Genomic DNA, 21,250 nt, shown 5'->3' with positions numbered 1-21,250 from the left:
TCAAGGGGCCACCATATCAACACAGCAGCGTATGGCAACAAAACAATGGGTAAAGAGAAAGACTCATAAAGGAAGGAAGGAAGGAAGGAAAAAGAACCCACAAAAGAACTCTTATCATTTGTTTCTTCAGCTCAACGAAGCACAATCTTCATACATTCTGAAAATAATCTCTTACGGTAGTAAAAATTGTGAAGAATTGTGAATTGTGTACATATCAAGATACTACATGCTTACCTTATGATTATAGGAATCTGCCACATATAGCAGTTTTCTTTTCTTGTCCCATGTTATTCCTAGGGGATGCTGCAGCTTGGCATTTATGCCTGCTCCATCCACATCACCAAAGGCAAACAAATTCTGAAGAAGTAGGTTATCAAATGAAATTATTTGATTATTCAGTGCTGGTATTAGTTTAAACTGTTGGAATTAAATGGAAATTCACTGACAAAAAAAAAAAAATCAAGACAACTTCAAAAACAGGATACTGAAAACGAGGAAGCAAGGATGCTAATGATGGAAATGGAAATTATCACATTTAAATTATCAATATGAATCCAGCTGGCTTTAACGACCACGCAATGCAGTTTCAGTTCAACTATTTTATAGTCAAGTTATTTTGTATCTGAGGAGCAACATTCTGCACTATAACCTGAGCACCACAACTGGCACACATTTGCATTCCAAGCAGTGAAGTTAAGAAACTGATGGCCACAGAAACTAATTTACCCTCTCACCCCAAAAGTGGTTCCTCCAGGTCAGGCTTGAGAAATATTAGTAGGGCAGTGTGGGGAAGTTTGAAGTGATTACCAATGGATCTCTCTCTCCTCCTACAAGGTGCTTCACAGCTCCATCTTTCAGAGATATCATTCGCACAGTGCTGCTCTCACTATCTGCCACAAAAAGGCAGTTCCATGGTTCTTCGGAAGCCAGAGAGAGTCCAGAAGGTTGCGCAAAGCCGGCCTTATGAGGGTATGCATTGTTTCTGTTCTCTTCATTTCCACTCCCAGCAAATCGAAGACAGACTCCTTTCTTTAAATCACTAAAGAAAAACAGTACTTATCTTCAAGAACAAGTCTGACATACTTCAGATGTTATGCATAAACTCAAAATACAGGACGAGCACTTGTGAGTTATAAAAACAGCTGTACTGTTACAGCACAAGAAATTACTCAAAGGCTTTAGGCTATCTTTTAATTCAACTTGGTTTATCATTTACCACTAGATAATTCCAATGGAATGAAAAGTAACATTAAATTGTACAACTGTACCTTACTGTCATTTAGCTTTTTAGTAGAGGTAGTATGTTTCATTTCCTCTAACAGATGTGGGTAAAAGCACACAGACATTAAAGGGCACAAGCCTTTTAAGTTTGAACAGCAATAGCAAGCTTTAAGCTAAGTACAGGTTGAGATAAATTAATTTAACTGATTTATCAGTCTCTCTGGGGTCTGAAGGCGAGTTATCCAGACAAACAGCAGTTTCACATGTCTCTTATTGCAACTGCTTACCTTCCCTTTGGAAGTTTTCCACCTTCCAACATGAGTGCCCATACCTGATGAATGCCTGCCATTGCTATCCATAAAACATCGTCTTCCTGGGTCCCTGAAACTTAAAAAAAAAATGGGTATATAAGAATGGATGAAAAAGAACCAAAAACCAAAAACCACCCTTTGTAAATGCTTCATAAAACAAATAAGCCAACAAACCAATCCTGCCATCCCCACTACTCCGGCTCACTGTTTGCCACAGGGAAAAACAAAAAACAAACAAGCCACAGAGCAAGAGAGCAAGACAATGTCTTTCATTTACCAAGAAATCTGCTATTGTTCTCATATTCTCTTCCAAGGACACAGAACTATGCTTTTAATATCTTTACCTGGTAAAGACAATACAAATGGGATTTGCTCTTTGGAAGATTCTGCTATTGGGTCCATGTTTCACCTGTCGTTTTGGGACTGTATGTTAACAAACACGTATGAATTTTTCCTAAGCACGGTTTTCAGGGTGGGTTTTTTTTTGTTTTAAACTAAGCTAGTGGCAAAATTAGACACTACCAAAAGCTATTCTTCATCATTTACAGGCCTTGAGAGGAACAACAACGACAGCCCCTTTCAGATCAAATGCTCCTGTTAACTCCCGGTCATTTATCCTGAAACTTGGGGTATTCTCACTGTATTACACTTAACAGTCCCACTGAGCCCAGTGGAGCACTAGTGACAGTAAAAACAGGGTACACAGTGTGTTTCACATAACGCAAACTGATGCTGTCCAGTCTCCCAGTTGCACTCCCTGTGCACACACACACATTATTGCACACAAAAGATGCAGAGCTACGGAACAGCGATGTTCTGATCAAGCATATATGGAGCATCTCATTTTTTCCAACACTAACATTCACCAGTCCAAATCTATAAAGTTAAACAAAGCTCTCCTAGGTAATATATCACAAATAAAATGACAGGAATGGAAACAGAACATTTGAGTGCTCTCTAGCTCAAAATACAGCACATTACATAAGAAATAACATATGAAGACCTATGCAGTGGTGAAAGGCCCTTAAAAAAGTTACTTATCTTAGTGTGTTTTGAACAGGCTGAGGAATAGAAAAGTTGACTTTTAAAAACTGCATTAAAATTGGGACAGTTATCTTTCCACTGTACTAGTTCATATACATTGAATATCACCCTTTGATTTAGTCAGACACAACATTAAAATGGATTTCTAAGTGGATGAATCGGGTACTAAAATTAACTACTAGTTGTTCAAGAGAAAAGCACTTCTAAATGGCTCACAGATACTTTTTAACACACATGAGCTTATAAAACAATGTCCATCTCACAGCTATTCCTGCAAACAACCTCTTGGACCAGCACTCGCTTCCTCCTATTTGAAGGTTTCAAAACAAAAGCAATTATATGTAAAATGCTTGCCAACATCTTAGGTCTGTGAAGTTGGTCCAAAGCAATCTTTTAAAATGAAATTGCCACTACTGCCCCAATTGATATTCTGCTGCTGTTCCTTCAATCCTAAATCTTTCTTTACACTGCAGACGGCAAGCAGAAGAAAACAGCATCCCATCTTCAGCATCCATTTGCTCACTATGAGCCCTCTTAGGAGTAGCACTGGTATGACTATAATGCAGTTTTGGTACAGCCTTTCCTATTTCTTGGATGAAGATACAAGTTTCCAAGACGGTGATCAAAGGAACTCTGCTGACCCTCTCCTGCACTTCCACGTAGCTCCATGTTTTTCACTCAAAGTGAAGTTCCAAGAATAAAAGTCAGACTTCCGACGTACCTCAGTGCTTTTTGATGAGACGGAATGATTGCAAAACGAGTTGGAAAACAAACATTTTGTCAGTCATCAGAGACGTTACCAAAGCATCGGCAATATCAGTGTCCTTCCCCACACACCTAACACAACCTCCCAAAACACAAAATCCCCTTTGGTTCCGGCAAGTTTCTAAGAGATTTAATTGAGAAAATGACTAAGAAAGCAGTTTATTACTTCCTACGCAGTGCATGATCTACTTCCAGGATTTTGAGTCTACACGGCACAGTTTGCACTTTTCAGGTGCTACAATTTTGAGGATCCCAGATAGAGTGATGCTAAAATCACTGGTCAACTCTGGAAGGGAGCTTTTCATCTTGCTGTGCTGCACAGTTCATTCTGAGGGGTGTCGAAAACGGCTCTGTTCATTACTTAAGATTCATTTCACCCAACAATTAACTGAAGGAGTAAGACCAGAGCTGAGCACTTCAGAAAATTCCATTCCATAAAATCCAATTTCTGTAATTCCGCCCACTGCTGCTCCCCTGTGACAGCTATAAGGTTTAAACATAAAAAAAAAGTGCCTTACTCTAATTGTGCACATCAAAAGGCTTATCAAACATGAGACACAGGAAAAAGAGTATAAATATTAATTTCAAATTTTACAGAATATGCAAGATCAACAGAGATAAGATTCCTTCTTCGTCTGGAGATCAAGAGAGGAAAAGTAAATAAGAACAACACGAAGCAATCGCTGTAACAAATATTTTCTTCTGGACAGTAGTTAGAACAAATGGAATGGATAAAGCACAGTAACAGTACGAGCATACCGAGTTGTGGAAAATATGTCAGAGCTTTAATAGAAAAAAAAATTACACAAAACCAGAAAGGCAAAACCAATGCCAATGGCCACACGGAAAACATTTTTTTTTAATCACACAGCGGTCCTGTTATATGTTCTGAACTTAAAACAAACAATCAAAAAAACCTCAGACTCTTATTTGAGGATAAAGGAGTTTGGGGACACAGCACCACTGTCATCCTTGTGCTGTTCTCACAGGAGGAGGGAACTGGGGAGAACTGCTTGCTGAAGTCACGATAATGCCAACATTACCATAACTCCTTATCATCCTTGACTGGAAAGAATTTATTTTTAAAGAATTTATTATAAAACAACATAAAAGAACAAAGCAACTCTTTTACATTTATTCAATTAAGCACCACATTCCAAACTATCTCGAGCTGCTTTAAAAATCCAGTGTAGTTTCTCCTTATTAGGGTATGTACTTTCTTATCTTTAGTGCTGCCTGTATCAAAGCAGAGTATGGCTTACTAAAGTGATATACTTATGTTATAAAGATTCACTAATAATAAACTAGAGCTCTGAATGCATTTGTGTGATGTAGTATGTAATATTTCAGTGCTTTTTAAGCTCCTGAGTCTGCCTGTGCTACATATCTGTGTTTTAAGAACTCATAATCCTGTTCGTACACACATGCAATTTTAAATAGTTGAGGAATACTGCTGACCTTTTTAAGACACTAATCTGAATGCACCAAATGGACTATCTTCTGTCGCAGGCAACATCTACTTGAAGAAATTCCATTCCCAGGCCTACCACACAATTCCAGTTGCCCGTCTGGGGACTTCATGCTTCCTTCCAGTCTGGGAATTAAAAGTCTGGAAATCAAAGTCACATCTCACAGCTGGCACCATTGATATTTTCTAAATAGATTGAAGTTTGAAAATATTATTCGTGTCAACTAATTTTATCTTTTAAAAATGCAATAGTAACAAAGAAGAGTGTTGGTGCACTCATCTTGTTCAAAACCCCAACGGGCATAAAGGGCTGATCAATGGCCCCCTCCCCTTACAGACACATATGCTGCATGTGTATGCATGTGAATATAAGTCTTGTCCTCATTTAAGCCAGTGGAAGTTTAGCAAACTAAATCTAAATCTGACTTACACAATGGCTGTTCTTTTTCCAGTGAGACAGAGACAGCAAATCGCAAAAACAAATGCTGTAGCACCCTAAGTCTGGACTGTTACATGTACACATCATCCTTTTTGGAGGAGTAAAAGTTAGACTTTTCTTTCTTCCCATGCTATCCAGTTCTCCTTCACATACTTCTGAATCATGCAAACAGCACAGCCTTTCATGAGACAAAATCTGTTTAGAATTTTCCTCCTTAGTAAACTACTCCTAAGCTCTAATCAAGGGAAATCCGTGCACGTGAATAGCAAGGGGATGTCAAACTGTGAGAGATAAAAGGGAACTAAAAATAACAGCTGTGATCTGATGGCATTTTTTTTTTTTTTTTAACATGAAAGTACTAATTTAGATTATCTACTATGGGATACAATAACATAACTACAAAAAAAACTAAGATTGGTTACATGTTTTTTATTCATTCTTGTTAGAGTAGCTTACGTCAGTACTGCACACCCCCTCAACAAACTTCCCACATTGGAAAGTAATTTCAGCATCCAACCAGGCCAGCTCAGAAGCCACTCATCCTGACCCTAACATGCTCATCAAAGCCTCTGTAAGATCTGTCAGGGATGTTTATTTTCAGCAGATCTTCATCTGGAACTTAACATCAGAAACAGTATCCAATACCTAAATGTGTTCAGGAATCTCATGAACAGTTTTAACACTGCTGTAATTCAAAAACAAGACTTATACACTGCAGAAGGAAGAAACCATGCAAGAAATCACCATTACAAGTAGAAACATCATACTTTATATACAGAGGGCACTGAAAAGTCATGAAATTCAAGATATTACTGAGTCTGACACCTGTTCAGATGGTATCTGCTAAACCAAACATTTCTTTTACTACAGAAAGTTATCATAATCCGTTTTGTCAAGATTTAGAAGAGTCTTAATAGAAAATAAATCTGTCAAACTAAATTATACAGGATTACTGCTGGAAATGCAATCACAACTCCCATTCAGATGTTATGATCATATCAAAGGCATGTTATACTAATATCAGTATCTAATTTCTTGCCCTAAATCTACAAGTGAGTGTGTAAAATATTATTAAAGTCTATTGGTTTTACTATTCAGCAATACCATAAACTCTTTAATCACTTAACAACCACTTACAAATGGATTTAGGATCTAGTTTGAGAAGAGAAGACAGACAAAGCTGTCTCATGTCAGCAATGTTTCTAATGTGACTTCTATGCCATTCATGCTAATGGGGACAGATGATGCCCAAAGCTGGGTATAGGTATCTCTGAACCTTTGCACTGGAAACCTCTGAGGAGATGAGAAGGCCTTTTGCATTTCAACTAGGTCCACACCGATACATCATGCAGTCATATCATGTATGAAACATACATTTAGAGCAATTCAAATTTGAGTTGTCAAGAAAAATGATTCCTAATTAAAGCCTGATGATCTCATGAAGGAGCCCTTTAATTTTCATCCATAACCAAGGAAAATTCCTTTCACAAGACAGTGAAGGCCAGAGCCTCAGTGCCACAATGAGACCAAACTAGAAGGGAGAAGAAAACCGACATGCAGAGAAACATGCTTCCAAGATATAGTTCAGACATGGTTCACCACATAGTGTTAATTACTTCTAGCTGAAGTGATTATTGCTTTATTGTACTTTTGTTTGTAAAATTAGGGGAGAATTGCTGGGAGTAATTCAGGAAAAAAAAAAAGAGTATTTCCTTGGGAATGCATTTGTACTAAATAATTGTCTAGTGGAAACACCAGAAAAAAAACTGTACATACTTTTGCCTTTTAAGGGCTATGAAGACTGTACCAGTCTTATAAGGTACAGTACTTCCATTTAAATAATATCTATGTAAAACCCACATTGACTTAAAAATTTCCAGTTAGTTTACTGAATGCATAGTCAACACTGTGCTTGGGAGGATCTATAAATAGGATACAATCATGCAACTTAAGACTGGATTTTGGAATGTGAAACACACAGTTATGTCACCAAGCACAGGTCATTGTCCTTCTCCTCCCAGCAAGAATGCAGCTATCAAGAACATTTCACACTCAGATCAACTGTGCATTTAAGCTTCACTTGCTTTCAACACCCATTGAATAAAAATAGAAGAGGACAACAGAGAAAGCTAAAAAAGCACACAGTAATATAATAATGTATTTTTAAGCTGCTGGCCCTTCCCCTGTATTGTCTACTTCCTGCATAATCTAAGTCAATTCAAATTCCTGAACCACTTTCAACAACAGAGTTTAAATTCATGGAGTTCATTCAAGACTTTCAAAAGGGGAGGGCAAAACAGAAGCTTACCCTCAAGTAAAGATGGCAAGGAGGAACACTGTCTATGTGAATCCCAGCACAATGTTTGTCTTAACTCCCCTACCTTAGAAAGACATTTTTATCACCTTTCTATTAAGAGGTATTTCAGTCACTTAACCTTTTTGCCTCAAGTTTCAGCATCTGTATAAAATGGGAAACAGAAGCTTGTTATCTCAGGAAGTATTGTCAGGATGGTTGAAAGTACAATAGTAGCATCTGCTCTGACGATGAACTTATCTATGCCTTTGTTAACTTTTCCTCTCAATATTTTTATATTCAGAACATATAGAAAGCAAATTGTAATCACACAGAACTGTCTACCAGTGGGGATACATCTGGTTTTCATAAGGATATTATATCTTTTCAGGTCTTTGGTTTCGTTCATCTGATTAAATGAGAACTTTATTTTTATGAATACAGATTTCCAAAACTGATCAGAAACCACAGTACTGAACTGCATATGGAATTAAGAAGTCTGACTCTTAAGTATACTTGGAGACGAATTAACCAAAAAAAAATGACATTCACTGAAACCATTTCCTGTATTGTCACCACAGATGTCAGCAACAGATTTGTCGACTTCAGTAGGCTTTGAATCAGGCTTAATGTCATCTGGAATCCATGAGACAACTGAAATGTTACAACTAAGCTTTGTATTTACTTCACACCTTTGTGCCTACCGCTTCAAAGTGATAATGACTTCTGAACACAGAGTTGGAGGATTAAGTGAGGGCTTTTCTTGGTTCCTTTTATTTAGACCATGATCTGAATTTAAGTTCACAACAAGCAATACATTAAAAACTTACGAAGCAAACAATGCAGTCTTTAAATTGATCAATACTTACTCTAAACTTTATGTAGGAGGATTAATCTTGGAAGAGGTATGATTGATACAGGGAAAAAATTAATCTCTCAAGACGTAACCTTTCCCTCTGACACTCTGGAAAAGGTCAGCAGAAGCTGTTTAATACTGCTTTCATTTTTTTTTTTAACTCCTCTCATGTTTTGATTAGCATGGCTTCGGACATTGAAAGGAAACTCACAGCAGCATCACTTGTTTAAAAACTGTAATATCCATAAATCTACATTCTGAAAAAAATGTTTCTTGTACAGTTTAAATTACATAGATCTGTGGAAAACAGAGAAGCATGAATCTATTTCCCATATGCCATTCCAGTTCTGGCAAAAGTCAGAATTATAAATTATAAAATTTGGAATAAAGAACCTTAAGTTTTTCAAACACGCATAAACTCCCACAGCTTGCAGTTATGTTAGAGAAATGGGCACTACTGTGCAGATGCAAACAAAAGTCATTTGGGAAACTGATTAATTACTTCATTAACAGATATGGGCAAAACAGTTTTGATAACTCGTAGACAGCACAGTGAGAGTCACCAACAGAAGTCTGGGTTTCTGCTCAGGGGTAGTTCTCTATTTAGTAGAGACTTCCAACAGAGGTTAGCTTCATATGGGTTTACCAAATAGCATATGCATCCCATCCCAGTGGACCTTATGAGAACCTACTAGGTTCAAGCAACTTGCATAACAGTACAACTCCGACAAACCCTACCTAATGAGTTTTTTAGTGTTAAGAAACCTAAGGAAGAAACAAAACAAAAAAACTCATGACTGTATCTATGCCATAAGGCATATGTGTTCCAAACTACAACACACAGTCCTGGCTCCTTGTGCACAATCTGGTTGTTTTTTGTGCTTCATCTTAAGGCAGTGTTACAGTGAGCATCACTCATTCACTTGTTCAAAACTCCTCCGATTCTTCCAGTTTCCTTGAAAATAGTGACTTAATTGCAATTTTGGTCCCCTGAAAACATTCCAATTCCTATGGCACTCCCAAAAATACTGCACATGTACCAAGAATAAGTATGCACTTTTACCAACTGCTCATCAGTGCCGTCTACATTTTGACAAATTTCATTTTAGTCCAGTAAGCTAAATCCCCTAGAAAGACCCCCTAAAACCTAAAACATAGAGATTGCTGCACAGAGTCCAACTACATGCTTTGAACTTCATTTCACAAATCTAATGAAATGAATCTGACACCATAACATGAGGGATCAGAAACACCTTTCAAGAAAGCTGCATTGAGAAGACCAGCCTAAGGCTGCTGCTCTGACATGTAAGGCTGTTTCAAGAGACTCTTGAAGGAGCAGCAGGAGAAGGAACTGAGGCAGTTGTCTGCAGGACATGCTCAGCCCAAGGAACACAGGAGGAAGCTGAAGTAGGCGAGTATGGCTGAAGTACTGCAGCCTGGGATGGTGAAAAGGAGTCTTCAGTTTTGTTTTACACCATTTTCCGAGAGCTGTTATAAATGCCAACCACACACTTCAAGGAGAACAGAGAGCAAATCCTCCACACCGTAACACTGACTTGAAGAGGCTTCAGGAAGCAATCTAGTTCACTACCCTTCTTCAAGGAGACACTACGTACCACTTCACATCTACAGCTCATGACCAACCATCTAACCCAATACCTCCAAAAAGACGACTCCACAGCCTTGTTAGGTAGGAAGTTTTACCAACTTTACCAACCTTTTCATGCCTAGTTTTGTCCTGCCCACTGGAAGATCTGGAAAACAAGATTGCTCTCACACTGTGGTCATCTATGATTCGACCGTTCTTTTCATATGTACAATATATGGCAGTATATGGTATCTTCCCCTTCTAAATAATAACAAAGCATTGCAAAGCAGATTTGCTGTATCAAAGTCATTTTCTAATTGTGCTTCCATCAACATACTGTCTGCCTTTGGTACTTGTATGACACTGGGCTATGGGACACATTACTGTTAAAGTACTATTCAGTATAACCTCATATTTCCACAACTCCCTCTAGTTACAGTTTACTGAAGAGATTCATGTAGATATTACAATAATTTACATTTTCCCTACATTACCTTGCTCACATAAAACCATATCAAAACTCTTAAAAAATCCTAAAAGCAGCCCCCTCATTTTACCTATCTACCCTACTATCCTCTCAAAGATGAAACTGACTTAATCTCCTCTTAAATTCAAAGTTTTATAATATTTTTTAGAGATCTAAGCAGCCAACTGATCGGTAGGATGTGACTGAATATAATAAAATCCTACACCAGTCTGAAAACAGTGCATTTAGAAAATCTTATTTTGATATAAGCACTGATAAAAATTCAGCAATGTTAAACAGTGCAGATGACTAATCCTTTACAGGTGACTAATTCAGTGATTACTGTGTTCATGTTGATAACAATCGTATCATTTAACATTACACTTAACAATCAGAGCTCTCAAAAATAAAACTATCAACAGATACTCAGCTAATGGTAGACGCAGGAAAAAAATCATCATGAAAATGGCAAAGTATAATTAATGTATATGTTGAATAGTTCTGTTAACAGGATTAAGTTTCTGATGCAGTACTTTTTGAGTTGGAATTCTCCTCCATTGTTGATCAACAACATCCTATGGCAATTGGGTTGCTGGTTCAAGATAAAGTGAAAACTACACCACCCAGACACAACAGTCTACTGGGTCACAAAAGTGAAATCAGATCAGGAAAAAATCATTCACAGCAATCCAAATCTGGTGAGATCTTCTTTCAGCTTTCCTTAAGTAAGATTCCATAGGACCCTTAATCTGTAAGGGTCACTGACAGTGTTAAACATAACATTGATGCCTATGGCTTACTTTAGTAGTCAAGGCTGTTGGCAGTACACTGTATATAATGACAATGTATTTGCACCCTAAGACTACTACACAATCAGCGTTCATAAACTAGCTACATGTTACCTTAAACTAAATTTGAGTATTTTTTATTCCCTGATGCAAAGGTGTTATGCCACAGACAATCATTTTTCCATCATTAAGGAACTTGCATCTGCAAGCTCTAAATCATACTGAAATGGAAACATAAGAAAGGAGAATACTAACTTCCAGTTAATAACATTTAAAAACATAGCAGTTATGTGATGTCAGGCTCAGGACTGTGTTAAGTTGATCAGGAAAGAAAACCACTTAAATCCTCAGAAGATGATTTTTTGCATACTATCTTGCAAAGACTTCATTATTATCCCCTGATGCTTAGAAGGTGTTTTTTGAGGTGTTCTTCTATCTGTTTGAATCTATCATGATCTATTAGTCTAACAATTTCATGTCATCTAAACAGGAATAAACAGAAGTCATCAGATAAAAGTTATTTCCTAAACTCAAATATTTACAAGCAGCGAGATGTCTGTACAGGCAAGGAAAGGAACTTCAGACAATGTCCACTTCCTGTAAAATGCAGCCGCTTCTTCAGTCATCCTGGCATAAAGCACTGGCCTAGCAAAGGCAATCACAATTTCCTTCTGTATTTTGACTGAGTAAATACGTAACTTTCTACGAAAGAATTTTTCTTCAGAGCGGTTAACAGCTCACATTTTTTCAGGATTCACATCACAAACTTATGCTCAACTGATAATGGTGGTACCTATACAGATGAAACCACCAGTTCTTAGACTCAGTTGTAAAGTATATCTTAATATTTCATGTTTCAGGTTACTACCATAACAGGAAAACATTTAGCAAACACTCATGCATGTGAGATTTTGTTAAAAGCTCAACTGAAACTGCACCTGAATTTCCAAAGACCACATCCCATGGAGAGCTGATAGGCTGTTCTTCTCCTTTTGCTCCACCTTCTTTATCAACACCTTGTATCCCAATGCCTGCTACAGTGGTCACAATCTCTAATTCCAGGTCAATCTGTAGGAAGCAAAATTGTATACACTAAATATACAACAGCGACCGTAGTTAATACAGAGGTAATACAGATAATCTGAGCTAGCTATGTAAAAATGGAGCATCTCTGCAAGTAAAACTCAAATCCTAATAAATTTCAGGTATTTGCTTAGGAAGGAAAATAGTTAATTTTACCATAATGCTTTCTGCTGGTGGTAGGAGGGTAAGGCAGCAGGAAAAACAACTGACTGCATTTCTCTTCCAGATGCACCAGAAATTAACACTGATTTGGTCAGCAATTTTAGAAGAAAGCATTAAAATTTTCTAGAGGAGTGTTTCAGATGGACAGTGGGTATGGATATTTTAAACTTCTAAAGGAATATGCTATACAAGCTCAGATATTGTGAAATTATTTCTTGTCATTAGATAAAATAATCTATACAAAGGAAAATATTTTTGCAATTCACTTCATGCCTTGGAGGAAAACATATTTTTTATTTCTGCAACCTAAATCTATTTATCTTTCCTTCACCCTTTGTTTATATTCTAAGTGACTTCTAATATCTCTCTTTTAATAATAAGGTAATTAAAACAGCAACTTTCTCATTATTCTAAGATCGACCTCACCAGGTTTATGATCCAACTCCAATTAAATATTAACAGCAAAGTTTCTATGCACTAAAAACTTGCAAGTGTTAAACAGAACAAACAGAAGAAAACCCCACATGGATCAAAGCAGATTGTAGGCCCAAACATTTACATATCCACCAAACTGTGAGAATACAATAACTTCTGATAAGAATCTGCCACAACTGGAAGTGAAAAAAAAAAACAACTTCTGCTTCCAGCACTAAGAATAGCTATTTCTTATAACAGGAAAGTCAGAGTTACTAGAAGTAGTGCATAGCTTCATTTGAAAGGAAGTACAAATACATATGCAGGCCTTTAAAAAACCACCATACGAAAGCATTTTTTAGGAAGCTATTAGGCCAAATTTCTTTCTTGATGTTGAGAGTATCTGTAGAATAAGTCAGTTGGTATAAATTTTCTAATAAGTAGGGCAAGGCACAAGAGATTAAATTTTCTTATGGAAAAATTACCTTTCTAATTAGATGATTTTCTGTATCAGCTACATAAATAACGTTATTTTTTATAGCAACGCCTTGTGGAGAGTTGAAAGCTGCCTCTGAAAATCTTCCATCTTTTCTTCCACTATTTGGACCTATAAATGAATCAAAGCAAACTCAGAATTCATTTATAAAAAGAAACTTGAAAATAAATGGTCTATTTAAACCTGCAAGATAATCACATATTCTAAGAGATGCTTCCACAGTGCCTTGTAGAGTTTACATTACATACGTTTTGTGTAGCCTCAGCTTAGTCACTATGATGTGCAATTGCTATAGCCTGATACTAAGTTTTGAACTCATTCTCCATGACTTCTCTGCATCTCTAAGATTATCTTTCAGAGAAAAGTCTTAGGAGGGGTCTACGTTGCTCCAGTTCCATTTTGCTAAGAGACAATAGTAACCATGGAAGTCAACAGTCAGAAACTCTTTTCCTATTTACATCAAAGCAAGTCAGCAGCAAAGATTTCACATTCCAACCTCAATTCCATTTCAATGGTTTCGATTTTACTGTAAATACAATGCAACTGGTATTTGATTAGCAGCACTTTCTCATTAGTAATGAGAACTTAGCAAAAAGATGATACGCAACAAATTACATGGAAGAACAGTGAGAATGATGGAAAGGCAGCCTTCTGCATAGCACAGTGAAGAAATAGAGAGGAATGTGACCTCGATAAAACAGTATCAATGTAAGCATGGTATTTCAGATGGAGTAACATTTAAAGTGCATCAGCACTGTGTGTCAGCAGAAGACATTTAGATTCATGAGTTACGTGCACAACGTGATGTATGATGCAAATATAGCAATTTCAACCTTTGTGCATGCCCACATCTATTACTGTATTATCAACTCGATTACACTTTTTTCTGCCCACAGAGTCATTTCACTGAGTCACTAAAATACACAAACTTTTACGACTTACTGTCAGAATACAATTCAGACACGAGCAGACATGAAATACAAAGGTATTACTGCGTCGGATTCCAGTCGTTCCCTTGCAACTAGGACACAGCACAGAGAGCCACGGGAACTGAGGTACCAACTCAGAGATTAGGACACTTCCCTCGAAGCTGCACTTTACTGAACATCCCGGAACACTGCCAGGTACTCTGCTGGCAGAGACTTCAACTCACATACAAAACAGAGATCAAACTGTATGACTCTTGTCGTAATAAACCCTGTTTGTGCTTCTTGTAGGAGAGGAGCATTGAGACTGATACTTTGACCAAGGTTCATTTGGATAATGACTCAGTGCACTGTTCATGCCACTGGTATAGGGAGTTTGATGATCCTACTGAGAGGTGCTCTTCATTCAAAAACAAACAAAAAGCACCCCTGAAACACACCACCACCATAATCCAATGTTCTCTTTTTCCTCTTGGAAAGGGAAGCATTCTTATCTCTTTTCCCCATCTTGCTGCTAGATGTGGATATACATCACTTAAATCCAAATGCATTTGAAGCTCTTTCAGAAGAAAGAAAAACTGTATTTTTGTAATTCATTTTGGTGTTTTCAAATCAAATGTATCAATGAGAAACATAAGAGTTTCTCATTGATAGTACTATGCTTTATCCCTCCCATGTCCAGTAAAAGTGATTTTCTGAGAAAAAAAATTCTACCAATGCTTATGAATTACCAGGTCATAGGAGCACCACAGAATATAGTCCACCCCTAAACGAAAAACTCCGTAACAAAATTTACATAACCTTACCTCCAATAGTGTGTAGAATTTGGCCATTTTTCAGAGTGACCAAAATCCTGTGATGTCCAGTGTCTGCTATCACCAGCCTTTCTCCTGATTTATCTACTGTCACTTTGCCAGGAAACAGCAGGGGAGAAGGTGGGAGGGAGTCTTTGTATAGCTTTATTCCAATACTGTTATCTTTAATTTGTCCTCTCTCCTTGTAGAATTTCAGTGTTATCGAAGTAAATAAAAACAACTTCTCTTTGTGCCCTTCTCCAACAAGCGAAAACAGCATGTTTCCACGAGGCCCAAGAATGACCAGAGTTGGCCAGCAGGACACTTCTAGTTCATGCCACAGCGTTGCATCTGCATCGTTTACTACAGGGTGGACAATATTGTACCTCAAAACTGCACTCTTAATGCTATCCAGAACTTTTTCATTTGGAAACTTCGCTGAATGGACACCAATAATAACAAGACCATCTGAAAGGAAAAGTGAATTATTACATTTAAATATATTTGTATTTCAATTAAAGAAGTAAAAATGAAGCAGTTATCCTCCAATGTAACTAAGTGCATTAGCAGAATCAAGAGTGTTGAACAAGTAAAAAGAACAATATGTCACAAATACTTCTTAATTTCTTAACCTCTGCACATGAAGGCAGAAAATGCTTTGGAAATAACCATGGGTAAGCTGTAGCAGTTCAACCAATACTTTGTTTTCTCAAGTATTCACCATACCTCTTTGACTTCCGATTCCTTTACACAACTATGGTGTTTACAGAAAATTAATACTTTTCTGTTGTAAACTAGGAATCACAAATATAACATGGAACTTTAAAAAAATAAAGAAATGAAATGTACAGGCTCCTAAAATCAAAACAGTACTCTGTGTTTCACATAAAGCTGAAAAACATGAAAAACAAGACAAACAGTGCCTATTACAAACCAGGCCCCAACTCCTTTCTTTAAAAAAAAAAACAACGAAGGAGGAATAAGTCAATTTAATCCTCAATTTTTACCCCTTCTCTTAATGCTTATAACAAAATATCTATATTTGGTTACTGCACTTGAAATCCTAGCATGAAGGTTCTCTTCAACACCTTCAATGACATCAATTACAGGCTTGAGTGCACCTTCAGCAAGTTTGCTGATGATGCCAAGCTGAGTGGTGCAGTTGACACGTTAGAAGGAAGTGACACCATCCAAAGGGACCTTGACAAACTAATGAGGTTCAACATAGCAAAGTGCAATGTTTTGCACTTGGATCGGAGTAACCCCACATATGTATGCAGACTGGGAGAAGACCACCCTGAGAGTATCCCTGTGGAGACGGACCTGGGGGTCCTGGTGGATGAAAAACTGAACGTGAGCCAGTGCCCTTGCAGCCTGGAAAGCAAAGGGTATCCTGGGCTCCATCAGTAGAGGGGTGACCAGCAGGGACAGGGAGGTGATTGTCTCTCTCTACTCTACTCTTGTGAGGCCCCATCTAGAGTACTGCGTCCAGGTCTGGAGCCCCCAGCACAAGAAAGACAGAGAGCTGTTGGAGAGGGTCCAGAGGAGGGCCACAAAGATGATCAGAGGGCTGGAGCATCTCCCCTACAAAGACAGGCTGAGGGAGTTGGGCTTGTTCAGCCTGGAGAAAAGAAGGCTGCGGGGTGACCTCATTGCAGCCTTTCAGTACCTAAAGGGAGCCTATAAACAGGAGGGGAGTCAACTCTTTGAAAGGGTAGATAATGGCAGGACAAGGGGAAATGGTTTCAAGTTGAAGGAGGGAAGATTTAGGTTGGATGTCAGGGGGAAGTTCTTTACTATGAGAGTGGTGAGGTGCTGAAACAGGCTGCCCAGAGAGGCTGTGGATGCCCCATCCCTGCAGGTGTTCAAGGCCAGGTTGGATGGGGCCCTGGGCAGCCTGGTCTAGTGTTAAATGGGGAGGTTGGTGGCCCTGCCTGTGGCAGGGGGGTTGGAGATTCATGACCCTTGAGGACCCTTCCCAGGCCATTCTGTGATTCTGTGAAGGTGCTGGATAAGCACAAAGAAATATAATCCAGCTTGTATATATGGAATAGACATCATCAGCCACAAATTGATCAAAAAGCACACAGCTGAATTGCTTGTTTATTTTCTCACTTCAGTGAAACTCAAACAGAAAATCTACAGTTCAGAACTCATCAGCTTTTCTCTGCATGACAAAAAATAAATATACTTCCACTCCATGAAAATAATTTCATCAGCAGTCCCAAATTTTCCACCCCCTCTACCTACTTAACAGAAAAAGAATGAAGAGCCTTCAGCAAAGTCACTTTTCAGTACCTCCTAGGAGGAAAAAACCTCAAACACTCTAACAAACAACTCTGGATCCTTTTTCAGTGCTTTAAATTATGTTTTCTAGCATAATCTCTCGGAAATTAAATGAGCAATGTACATGACATCAACAACATATTTCGTTTCATTTTGTGCTTAAAGAATACTTAGCCATAAACATCATGTTACAGTCAGAGAGTAACTTGTCAAATCTGGGATGATTTGGGTTTTGGGTTATTTTTATTTTAAAATTCAGAGATGCGAGTAAAATAAATGAGACTATCTGAACCATGACATTTGATTAAATTTCAGAACATTCCATTTCTAGAATCTGTTGCTCATAGCCATCATAAAAGAATGAGATACTGAAGATCCTTCGTTACCGAAGCCAGGAAGATAACGACAGTAACAACCATGCAGTTGTAGAAAGCTGCAGTACAATAACTTTAAACCCAAACTGCCGATCTAATTGCAATCTTTAGATATTAACCCTATGTAGTGGAAATACTAAGTCATAGCTTGAAGCAGTGATTGAGCACCTGGTAGGAAGACAGAGCCAACCCAGGGGAGCTCAGGTGCAAGCAATGCCCATGAATGACTGGAAGGGGTGGATCCAGGACCCACCCCTTCCCAGACCTCATTTAAGGGTTGGCCAGTGAGATGATGCCATTTTGCTGCAGGTTACTGTGCATCTGAGGCCTTCTGAAGGTAAGCACCTTCTTTCCTTTATTTCTGTGCTTGCTGCTGTTCTGTTTGAGAGGAGCCTCACTTGCTACAGCCTGGGATCTTGCTGCTCTGCTGTCACTACTGCACATACCACCATGTTACACCCTACTATGTATTGAAAAATCACCTGTGTTTCTGGATATTGCAAGCTTTTTATGACTGCAGGTAACTGGAATCATTCTACTATTTTATCCAAGAAGAAGTTAAAAGATTATAACTTATGAGTTAGGTTGAGTAGAGAGGCTAAATTAAATGGGAAAGGGGGAATATCCTTATGGTTGACATCCTTTTTAGTTAATTTTACTAATTTAAAAAATATTTCAACATCAGGAAGTGCTTTCTTCTTTTTCCAGTCATATCTATGCAAATATTTAGCATTTATAAATTTATTTATTGCTTGCATTCAAATATTTGTAGTGTTTCCTTCCTTCCCCAAGCTACTGATGTTTATAGTAAACTCCATATTTTTATCATCGATACAAGTAATATCATAAAAGAGAAGAAGACTTGGAGACCCTATGGGTGTCAGGGATGAAGAAGACAAATTATCCAACCTAAATCCAGTTTGGTTGATGCTTAAACTTTAATATACAACTGGTGCAGAGCCCTGAAGAACTTAATGAGGTTCTTAAATTACATTTATCTGAAGTTACATCTTGGATTAATTTGTGCTCCTTCAAATACTGCAGTGAAAAATGTTGTGTTGTGCACTACTATAGGAAAAACAGGTTTGGTTGAACGGTTATTAAATTTATATAAGGAGGATACAATTTAGAGGTTTAAAGGATAAAAGCAGATGTGCAGTGCAAATCCCTAAGGAACTAAGTGCCTTTATTTGGTGTTGACGTGAATATGGTGAAGGTCACTAACTTGGGAAAGACAAATTTCAAATGGCTTTGCAAACTTTCAGTAAGACTTCAGAGCGTGAACTGTTCAGTTGTTTGTAGCAGCAAATAATTAAAATGCTGTTTTGTACTTATTTGGAAATAACCATTTGTTACAACAGAATGAAACTGTCATCAGTTCACCACAAATTTAATCTGAAGAAGTCTGTATGTTTTCAATCATATTTCTGGCAAATTTATTACTCATTCTCTCACAGAGAGCTCTCCCACTGTATCTGCTGCACTAAGTTCTGTCATCTTACTGACTTCTGACCAGACAGACCCTTAGATTGAAGCAAGCGCAATCACTTCTATTAAAGAATTAGTCCCACATTATGGCAATACTGAATTTGATTAATTTAGTTTAAGACAGACTTATTCTTCTGAACTTTACAGTCCCTAACATTGTTGGCACAGTAAATTTGTGTAACAGAAATTCCTTTAAGAAATCTTGGACTGCTTTCTTCCAGGTATTTGCTATATTTTGCCACTGTTCTTTCCAATAGGACTTCAAATCTTCAAGGCCGTACTGCCAGAACAGTTATCCACACCCAGCTGGTTTGAATTCAGGATAGCAGCTGCTTCCTCTTAGGTTGCTCTTCCTCAGAATACCTAAAATCACACCTGCAAATCTCTTCTTCCCATGTTGCTCAGTGGATACCTTTTAAAAGTATCCTTCCTTACATGAAGAATTCTACTCTACTTTGCTTCTAATGCCTGTATTACTGTTTGGTTTTGCTTGGTTGTTTGGGTGGGGTTTTCTGTTTTTTTTTCCTTTGAGGCTTTAAAGATTAAACCAATATATAATATGGATTACTGAACAACTGTGTTACTGCAAATAATGCAGCAAAAATATTATAGTGTACAAAGTCAGAGCATAAATAATCCCCCTCTACAAAAGGAGAATAAGCATTCTGGTGTATGTTATGGCTGTCTGACACCTGCTCCAGGAAAGAAATTTTCTGCAGCAATGCACAGTGCATTGCTAGCACTTGATGAATGATCTCTAAAAATGGAGGGCTGCCAGAACTGTTATTGTTTTGGCAGTGCAACTCGTATTTAACTTTTATTTCAAGTAAATTATTTTGATGGTTTTGTGTCAGAAGTGTAGAAAGGGTATTATTTCATGACTTAAACAGTTGGATTACTGAGCTCAGAGGAGTTTGTTTTCTCCTAAAAAACAAAACAAAGAAACAAACCAATTTACTCTTTGACTTCCTTTTTATTTGTTTACAAAGAAATTGACTTATTTTTTCTATTTTGGCTCTTCTCCTCAGCTGTAAAACAGTGTTAGTAGAGAAGAACAGCATCTAGAGTAGTAGCAATATTTCTGGAAGAAAACAAGGAAGGGTGAAGCTCTACATGAGCTGCATAAAACTAGCTCATGGATAGAGAATCAAGGAAACCAAAGAAATGGTACTGTTGTTGCTAATACAGTAGGCATGGCATGCTGCATTGTGAGACAACTCAAATTCTAGTATCATAAACTGATGAACTCTGAACAGCAATTTAAACATTTTCAGTATAATAAGATCAGTAGCAGTGCTTGTATCTGTCCATCAAAAATATAATTAATGCTGGAAGGATAATTTATTTGATACCTATACAGCACAGACATAATACTCCTCACAAAGAAAACTTCTGTGGAAACAGATGCTACACCGTGATACAAGAAAATGCACACTATTTAAAACACTATTTGAAGGATTACAGCAGAGCATAACACTGGAGTTACGCCAAGCTATTTCTGAATATTAAAAAGTACTCCCTCTTATAGAAGTAATTTCTGGACTGCTGATAACATGAACTGGATATGCACTGGGGTTTAAAATAACCTTCTGAATGCCACTTGAAAAACAGAAATAGCTCTACTGAAGATAGCAACAAGAACAGATCAGATAAAAATGCTAGGCGACATTTAATCCTATGGAAAGCAGCCTTTACTTTGAGACGAATCTCAAGTTCCAGACAATAGAACTGTGTGCATGTGTGCAAAGATAAATTTGATGGCTTAGGATCACCCTAAAACGTCCAGATTCTTGTTTAAATGTCTTATATCTGATGATTGTATTAATGAAGTTTCTACAGTCTTCCAACAAGACAGGATTTAAACCATGTGGACAAAAAATGAGAACATGAAAAAAGTTATGCACAAAAAGATGTTCCTGCAAATTACATCAATATTAAGGTTTGCTCTCAATCATCCAGAAATATGGAGGCAACGCTCCTTTAGCTAT

At 37.6% G+C, this 21,250-nt stretch overlaps 1 protein-coding gene across 4 annotated transcripts in view; it reads right to left on the bottom strand.

The window, feature by feature from the left end:
* Nucleotides 1–21,250, bottom strand: part of NHLRC2 (NHL repeat containing 2) — a 37,866-nt gene that overhangs the window by 12,673 nt on the left and 3,943 nt on the right. For all 4 annotated transcript variants that reach the window (NM_001397285.1, NM_001006504.2, NM_001397284.1 and 1 more), the window contains 6 exons: nucleotides 15,127–15,582; nucleotides 13,384–13,505; nucleotides 12,178–12,307; nucleotides 1,509–1,608; nucleotides 808–1,039; nucleotides 235–357 (listed from right to left, as the gene is read on the bottom strand). In NM_001397285.1, the coding sequence (NP_001384214.1) occupies nucleotides 235–357; nucleotides 808–1,039; nucleotides 1,509–1,608; nucleotides 12,178–12,307; nucleotides 13,384–13,505; nucleotides 15,127–15,582 (1,163 nt within the window). The remainder of the gene's footprint in view (nucleotides 1–234; nucleotides 358–807; nucleotides 1,040–1,508; nucleotides 1,609–12,177; nucleotides 12,308–13,383; nucleotides 13,506–15,126; nucleotides 15,583–21,250) is intronic.

Source organism: Gallus gallus, chromosome 6 (assembly GCF_016699485.2).
Source record: "Gallus gallus isolate bGalGal1 chromosome 6, bGalGal1.mat.broiler.GRCg7b, whole genome shotgun sequence".
In the NCBI taxonomy this organism is placed as follows: Eukaryota; Metazoa; Chordata; class Aves; order Galliformes; family Phasianidae; genus Gallus; species Gallus gallus.
This window is presented reverse-complemented; position numbering and strand designations above follow the sequence as displayed.